This window comes from Adiantum capillus-veneris, chromosome 30 (assembly GCF_014529385.1).
Source record: "Adiantum capillus-veneris isolate H3 chromosome 30, ASM1452938v2, whole genome shotgun sequence".
Classification (NCBI taxonomy): domain Eukaryota; kingdom Viridiplantae; phylum Streptophyta; class Polypodiopsida; order Polypodiales; family Pteridaceae; genus Adiantum; species Adiantum capillus-veneris.
The window spans coordinates 90,763,104-90,771,094 of record NC_140960.1 but is presented as its reverse complement, the minus strand read 5'-3'; the positions used below and the strand labels follow the sequence as shown (position 1 = coordinate 90,771,094).

Sequence of the window (7,991 nt, the reverse complement as noted above, 5' to 3'; positions counted from 1 at the left end):
TATGACCGTGCCCTATGTTTTTACTTTCTTTGATGATAAAATTACTACTCCATTTTGCTGGTAGAGGCTCATCAAATTGTCATAAGGGAAGTTTGACAACGCAAGAAAATGATGTCAAACGATGACTCATGGTACTACCTACTATTCACTACGGATCCATATTCACGCAAGCCGACGTAGGAGCAAATAAAGGAAAGTGGGGAAAGAGGGGGGGGTGGGTGGGTGGGGGGGGAGTAGCATCGTCAATTGCCATCGTCTCCCAAGGAGATTTCCACATGCCAAGCTGCTCCCTCGCCTTAGTGTATTGTCACCTCTACCCCCATCATGTCTATCAACTCTGCCAATTTGGGCAAAGTTAGAAAAGAAATCCCTCTACCCCACCTCTAAGGTGAGAGAATAGGACATTGTACATGTTCTAAATCACTTGACTCGATCTACATGTAGACAAAGGCTAAAGGAAAATAAGGCATGATTTTCAGATTGGCCCAAACTTTTCCTTTAATGCATCATTATTGTTGTAGGCAACAAGAGTCCCACTCGTGTGGTACAAAAGGCACATCAAGTTCTTGATGAGTTTTTTTCTCAAACTATCATCTCTTGGAATGCGTTGATTGTAGGATGTGCCTAATATGGTTGTGGCTCAATAGCTCTAGGCCATTTTTACCAAATGCAAAGGGAAGGCCTTCCACCAAATGCAATCGCCTATGCTTGCACCTTGAAGACCTAAGAGACACCATGCACGCTTTGCAATGGTGAGTAGAAGCGATGGGGAAAAAATAATGATCAAAAATCATTGCAACGTGCACATGCACCCTGATTACATATCCATTGACCGGCTGATTGCACATGTGTTTGGCTTATGCATTTGATTTGTGAGAGAGGACCTGACTGCAATTTCTAAGTATTTATATACATTCAATACCTGCCGTGTGTTGAAATATTATGCAAATCAAAACATTGCCCACTACATGATCTACAATTAAATTCATGCAAACCATACCATTGCCTATCGAATGCCATATAGCTCTCTATAACACACACACACACACACACACACACACACACACACACACACACACACACACACACACACACACACACACGAATCCTGAAGGGAATGCGTGATATTGAGGAGTATGCCAAGAGACCTCTAAGATCTATCCAAGGAGTCTTGAACTCAAGACGAGAACACTGAGAGAGAGAGAGAGAGAGAGAGAGAGAGAGAGAGAGAGAGAGAGAGAGAGAGAGAGAGAGAGAGAGAGAGAGAGAGAGAAGTCTCACTGGTAGCTATCACTCGCTTGAACACAAGACAACTTGCAATGCCTAGACATGAAGGAAAGTAGGGACCATCACAAGAACAATCAAAGGCCTTGTGTGATTGATGGGTATTTACCCTTACGCATTCTCTCTCTCTCTCTCTCTCTCTCTCCCCTCAAACACCCAACACACACACACACACACATGAACCTTGAAGGGAATGTATGACATCGAGGAGTATGCCAAGAGACCCTTATATCTATCCAATGAGTCTTCAACTCAACATGAGGACACTAAGAAAGATGCATGATGCATGTATCGAAGGGCTTCAAAATCTCAAAAGAGAATCACATGCGTTTACCTGTCATTGTGGAATGAAAGAGAGCAAGGTCACCATGATTGAGGGGTGTACCTTCTTCTTAACTGCAGCAACGCGTGGGTCACATACTAGTAAACCATAAAGGAGTGCTAACATGGCATTGAATCACATATACCGCTTAGAAAAACACTATCGAAAGAGTAACAACTAGGTGTTAGATGCACCTATACACCTCTATACATATCTTATGGCAAGGCCACGAGTAAGGGGATCTTCAGAAGCTTGTATCACCGAAGGTGTCTCATTATCCGAGAACACCCCAACTCAATAAAGCCTCACACAAGGTCCTCCAAAGGTTCAACATACTCAATCACTAGCCACAATCTAAAAAAGGGCTCTTTCAAAACGAGTCTCAGAAACGGATCAACGTCGTAGACATGGCCTGCACGAATCTCGAGGTGCGATGGGTGCTAGTAAGAGCTCTAGTCACACCTATTCTTACAGCTTGAACCCTCGACCTGGCGTGTCCGAGACTGCTGGCCTCGCCAAGCCACTCACATGCATTCGTTATAAACCAACTGTGCATCTATAAATGTGTGTTTTTATGGCTCTATCGAATGACAAGCCATTCATCCAAGGGCACATATCCCGCTTGCGAAACCTATGGCCACCCCTACCATCGATTCCTTCACTCGGTGCCATCCAACATATAGACGAGGAAATGTAAAGCAAATGAAGACATTTTAAGTGCTTTATAGAATGTCACCGATCAAATTAATCTAAAATCTCTGGACTTCAAGGACTTCATCTTGGGAAGTTGTAGAGGACTGGACATCCTTTTATGGGAACATCTGGAGAGGTTTCATGCTATGGTATATATGGAATCAAAGGAATGCAACTGTATTCAAGAGCCAGTATGTTTACCCTATTTGGTTTCTAAAGCATGACTTAAAGCTCTCAACCCTTAATCTTTGTAGAAAATTCCAAGAAGCTCTCCCTGAAGATCTTTCTATCTCTTCCATCATAGAGTCTATAAGATGGCAAAACTGGAGCTCTGTTGCCCCTATGTACTACCGTCCTGTTAGAAGCAGAATGCTTAGTCTGCTGTAACTTGATCCTCAGTTGTAGGGCTTTCCCACCCCTTACCTGTGGGAACTTTGTACCTTTTTGCGTCTTATTTTAATACACCTCTACTCCTTTAAAAAAGAAAAACATATAGACGAGGACGACCCGTATTTCACCCCTATTTCATTGCAATCATCTGTCTAATCCTGTCTCGTGATCGTCACGACGAACCTCAACCATAGATTCACTCTCAACCAACCCATGCAATTTGGAGATATGGATGTGTGTGGCCTTGTGTCATTGAGCATGCAAGCAAGCCCCTAGGGTATCCTTTTTTTTATTTTACAAAACTCACAATTGTGAGTGGATAGTATTAAGAACATAAAAAAGATACAACAATCTCGGCCGAGCCTCGAGAGTCACAGGATTGCAAGTTATCTGCTTGGCAGAAAAACCACTACACTCCTAAGCTTTCCCTATTACAAGATGTTATGTATTGTTCTAAACGAGTCCTCTAAGGCTTGTTTGCCTCCGATCATGTGAACGTCACTGTGCTCTCTTGTATGATTTCACAAAAGCTTGCCACAGCCATAGCCCCTAGGGTATCCAAGCATTGCTTGCAATTTAAAGAGGTGTTCAGATTGAGGTACAATAAGCCACAATAGTTGGAGGCAGGAAGTAAATGGAAAAGACAGCATAATATTTGTAGGAACTTGGAAGAGGATAGGGAAGGATCTGAACTTCCGAAGGAATAAAGGGAGAATTAATATGAAGGGGGTGGTCACTGGTCTCCAGAGAGAGAGAGAGAGAGAGAGAGCCGCTCTCAGCCTGTGTGAGTGAGAGAGCCTTGAATAATAAGCACGAGAGAGAGTGCGGGGGTCTTGAAGTGCGCAAAGGGCAAAGATTCCCAGCTTGCATTTTTTTGGCGTCTTTTTCTCGTTACAAATATTTGCTCCCCTTACCTCCTCTCAATTGGGCACCTTGACTTCTTCTGCCAAAACTTCCACACAACATACACACATACACACACACACAGACACGCTAACAGCCCAACACACGAACGCGGAAACATACACAAACCCACTTACACACACACATGCATGAACACTGTACAGACCCATTTCCCTTCCTCCCGCCCTGCTCTCTTTGTTTAATCCGGTGCAGGAATTTTGCATATTCCTCTCGTTGGACTTGTCTGTTTGTCTTTCCTGCAAATCGCGCTCTTTCTCTTCTGTTTCGGATCTTTTCCCTCTGATTAAAATGTACTTCCATCCCGCTGTCTGCTTCCATGTCGTAGGAGCTCCTGTAAAGTCTTGCTTTCTCTGTTGGGTCAAGCGCTTCCTGAAGCATAGCTTTGTAGAGATTTCCTGCGAAGAAACTTAGCTTTCTCGCAGCCTACATTTCTTGGTTTTCTGCTCGGGATATGGAGTAGCTCCAAGCAGCAACCTGCGGTTCTTGGTGAAAGTGTTTCTTTCTTCGCATTCAAGAGGAAGTGTTTGAATTCCCCTTTCTGTGGTCTCTGCTTAAAGTTGTTATCTCCAGAAGCTTTTGCCGCTGTCTACGACAACATCAACAGCAGCAGGAACGCCTCTATCATCAATACGCTTCTTGTTGCTTCCTTCCAGCAACACGCCACACACCCGCTTCCTTTCATCTCAACAGAAAGGGAGAGAGGGAGGGAGGTTGAGATAAAGAACAAGACCAAGCGGTGGACTTCTTCCCTAATTTCAAAATTTCCATCAAGGTACAGCGTTTTTGAATGGAAAGGCCTGTAGAGTTTGACATGTCTATGGCGACTTTCTTTGAAAAACGAGAGTTTGTCTGCGTGGGAAGACGTGAAGATCTCTTGAGGAGAATTTTTCTCCTCTGAAATGAAGTGTATTTGATGTTGGTGTTTGAAGAAGTGGCATGCCAATGTTTGCTGTATTTTGTTGCTGATGCAGAAAATGTATCGCTTGGAGAATTGTGGAGGTACTACAGCAGCAGGAGCGTATTCTCACCACATGCAGGGATTTGCTGGAAAAATGCAGCCAGGAGCCAATTACTCTGGAGATGGAGCTGTTGTTCTGTCAACAGACCCCAAGCCACGTTTGCGTTGGACAGCCGAGCTTCACATGCGATTTGTTGATGCAGTTACTCAGCTTGGAGGGGCTGATAGTAAGTTTTATGCCTTCTAGTTATCTGTCGACTCCCTGCATGTTTGTTAATTTCTGGTGCCAGATATTTGATTTGATGTCCCATCTCTAACCCACATGTCTAGGCGCGTGGTCTCAAAATTCAGCCTTTTTTTGGTGATTTTGATTACTATTAAGGTTTTTTTTTAATGTGATTTGATTGGATTTTCTGGGTTTTTTGGGGTGTGTGCGTGCATCCACTGCATGCCCATAGTGTTGCTTCAAGGAGAGGTCTTTATCATTGCAAGTGTTTGTTGTGTGTTTGTGTGCGCACATGGCTAGCATATGCAAAATGAGCCAGGGTTTGGCCAAAAGATTCTTGGTGGTTCTCTTTTACGATGTCTAAGATCGTTTCCTCTTCTTTTTGCAGAGGCTACGCCCAAGTCTGTAATGAGGCTAATGAATGTCAAGGGCCTCACATTATATCATCTCAAGAGTCATTTGCAGGTTTGCATTGTGTGCTACATGAACAGAAGGTTGTGGTTTGAAGTATGTTCGAGGTCTGGCTAAGTTTAATATGGTGGGATGTGTGTGTAGAAGTATCGTCTTGGGAAACAACCTCATAGAGATGGAGCTTGTGAATTGGCTAAACCTGGTAATTATGCTGCCCGTTTACTTAAAAGTTTTCCTTGGTCATGGAGTATTCATTTACACTCTCCACAACTGGTAATTGCAGGAGATGCAGATGTTATTGAAGCCTCTCCGTCTGTAGCTACACATACGCCCGCCCTCGTAACAACGAGCCAAGATATTCTATCTGAGTGAGAACATCTCTTGAACCCTTGAAGGAGACTCTACTTGGCATAAGTTAGTTGGCTGATGTGTTCGTTTTTGTTCTTCTTCAGTGATGTACAGGTGAATGATGCTCTCGGATTTCAAATCGAAGTCCAACGAAAGCTTCATGAGCAGCTGGAGGTAAAGCAAGTTGTTCCGTATGCGTCGACATGTGCCTTCTGGGAATTATTTATCCATATGCACACTTGTGTTCACCTTAGCTTGATTGCAAGAAGTGCCTTACATTCTTGGGTCTTTTCAGGTTCAAAGGCTCTTACAAGTGCGCATTGAGGCGCAAGGTAGGTACCTGCAATCCATTCTTGAAAAGGCACAACAAACTCTTGCAGGTCAGACGGTCGCAAATATTGGACTCGAAGCTGCCCGTGCCGAACTTTCGGATCTGGCGTCCAAGGTTTCGAATGATTGTTTCTCACTGGCAGCCAGTCTTCCTCGCGCCGATGCGGATGAGGGAGCGGCGGCTCACCATGCTTTTGAGGGAGTAGAGTGCTCTCCAGAGAGCTGTCTAACGACTCTTACGTATAATGAGAGGTTCGATGTAGCTGGCAGCACTATTGATGTACAATCAGGTAATATCAAGAGGTTAAAAGTTTGTGATTTTAACACACAATTGCGGCAGAATGAGGAGGAAGATGTCAAGCCAAGCATAGTGATTGCATCAAGAGATGGGTGTTCCTCTCTAGATGAGAGATCATCAAGCAATGCGTGCACAATGAATACAAGCAACTCAGAGGGGTCAGTGCATTTAATGCATTTTAGTGGTTTGGAAGGCTATGATGGGATTCATAAACAAGGAGGAATAAGAGATTGCGAGCAGACTTGTAGAACCTTCCATTGTGTGGAAAGGCCAGAGCCCAGAAGAGCTGCATTGTCGATGGAGCAGGTCATCGGTCTGGCTTCATCGCATGAGAAAAATAGGATGTTGGGATCATCAGGTGCCCTTGTGATGTGCGGATCCGATGGCATAGGGAAGGGACTCGATTTGAACACAAACAATGATGGGATTGGATTTCAGCAGAGGGGGTTTGATTTGAATGGGTTTTCCGCAAGCAAATAATTGAGTTTCTTCTTGGCTATGAGCATTTCAATTTTTGTTACGGCCTTGATTGTACCTACGACCTACCTCCAGGAGGCAACAGAGTGACTTTAGTGTACAGGACCTGCCGTTAGTGAAGAGGAGCCAGCTGTTTTAAAGGATATTTGCCACCGCAAGCAATTTTGAGAGCGATCGGAACAGGATGTTTTGTGAGATGCTTGTATTGCCGTCATTCCACTTGACTTTGGATTAGCTTGTGTATGGGCACATGCTGACCTTAATTCGGAAGACAGTAACGGAGTCATAGTCTGCATTTTCTTGACTGCAAAATGAGAGTAAAACTATGAAATTTCCACATTCAAGTTCCAAAGATTCACAGATTGGTTTCATTGCACCCTAGTAATCACGATGCTACGGAAATGCATTGGACAGGCATTGATCCATCCTATCCTACTTTCTTTAAAGCATCCGCTGTTGTTCCCCCCATTTAGCCCTTTGTTCCTGCTTTGTTCCTGAATAGGAACAAAGGGCTTCTAATGTGAACTCTTTTTGAATGTTAGTGTCTCTAATTAGATGTTTGTGATCATTAAGACACTGGAGAACTTCTGATGTATCAGTTATGAAGAGAAACCCATGAACACTTGAGATCGTAGACGCAGGAAGGGCTTATTCATGATGCATAAACTTTCAGGTGTCAGTTAATGGGTAGCGAGTTGTCATGGTCCAATTCATGGAGTGCCTTTGTCCGCAAGAACCCTAGCAAGCGTAAAAGAGTGTACATATGGTATGTGAAATTGGTTTTTGATGGGTGAAATGTTCTTTACTGGTGGGTTACTGCATGCAAGGATGATTAACTTCAACATCTTGCATACGATTTAGGCAGAACGATTTAGGCAGAACGTGATATGTGCACTCAAATAGCCTTTCACATGAATGGCGAGTCCATTAGCTGCATGAACTTTCATTGTACAAGTAGCTTGGTGATGCTCCTCCATAGATAGGTATGCCTTATACATGCATCCGTGCACACACATTTGCATGCAACGATGAAGATATCTACAACCTTCATACTATTGAGGCATGATGCCATCAAGCCATGTATGTGCACAAATGCCATAGCACAATCTCACATGGCTGACTATTGAAGGTACTCACTAGGGGCACACCACCACTTGCACAAGTAGCCTTACACGGGTTGAAACCCAATTAGCTTGTCGTATATGTAGGAGCTTCTTTTATACCAAATCCTGCAAGCTTATCATATTATCATGCATGATTGTCATTTGGGCATTTGGCCTACTCACTCACTATTAATAGACATTTGTGAGTAAGTAGCCTTATGAATTGT

General features: G+C 43.7%; 1 protein-coding gene across 1 annotated transcript; it reads left to right on the top strand.

Annotated features, from left to right (window-relative positions):
• Window positions 1–3,484: 3,484 nt before the first annotated feature.
• LOC147418388 (protein PHR1-LIKE 2-like) lies at window positions 3,485–7,297 on the top strand. The gene is made up of 7 exons (XM_086506642.1): window positions 3,485–4,385; window positions 4,585–4,798; window positions 5,186–5,262; window positions 5,353–5,410; window positions 5,492–5,576; window positions 5,661–5,730; window positions 5,852–7,297. Exons 2-7 carry the CDS (start codon window positions 4,588–4,590, stop codon window positions 6,662–6,664), a joined length of 1,314 nt encoding a protein of 437 aa, XP_086362768.1. The 5' UTR covers window positions 3,485–4,385; window positions 4,585–4,587; the 3' UTR covers window positions 6,665–7,297.
• Window positions 7,298–7,991: the final 694 nt, after the last annotated feature.

Excerpts from the sequence above, each read along its gene's own strand:
- LOC147418388 (XM_086506642.1), top strand. The coding sequence starts at position 4,588 with ATGTATCGCTTGGAGAATTGTGGAGGTACTACAGCAGCAGGAGCGTAT. Across the intron at positions 5,411-5,491 it reads TTGTGAATTGGCTAAACCTG|GAGATGCAGATGTTATTGAA; the intron begins GTAATTATGCTG and ends TGGTAATTGCAG. Across the intron at positions 5,731-5,851 it reads AGCTTCATGAGCAGCTGGAG|GTTCAAAGGCTCTTACAAGT; the intron begins GTAAAGCAAGTT and ends GGGTCTTTTCAG.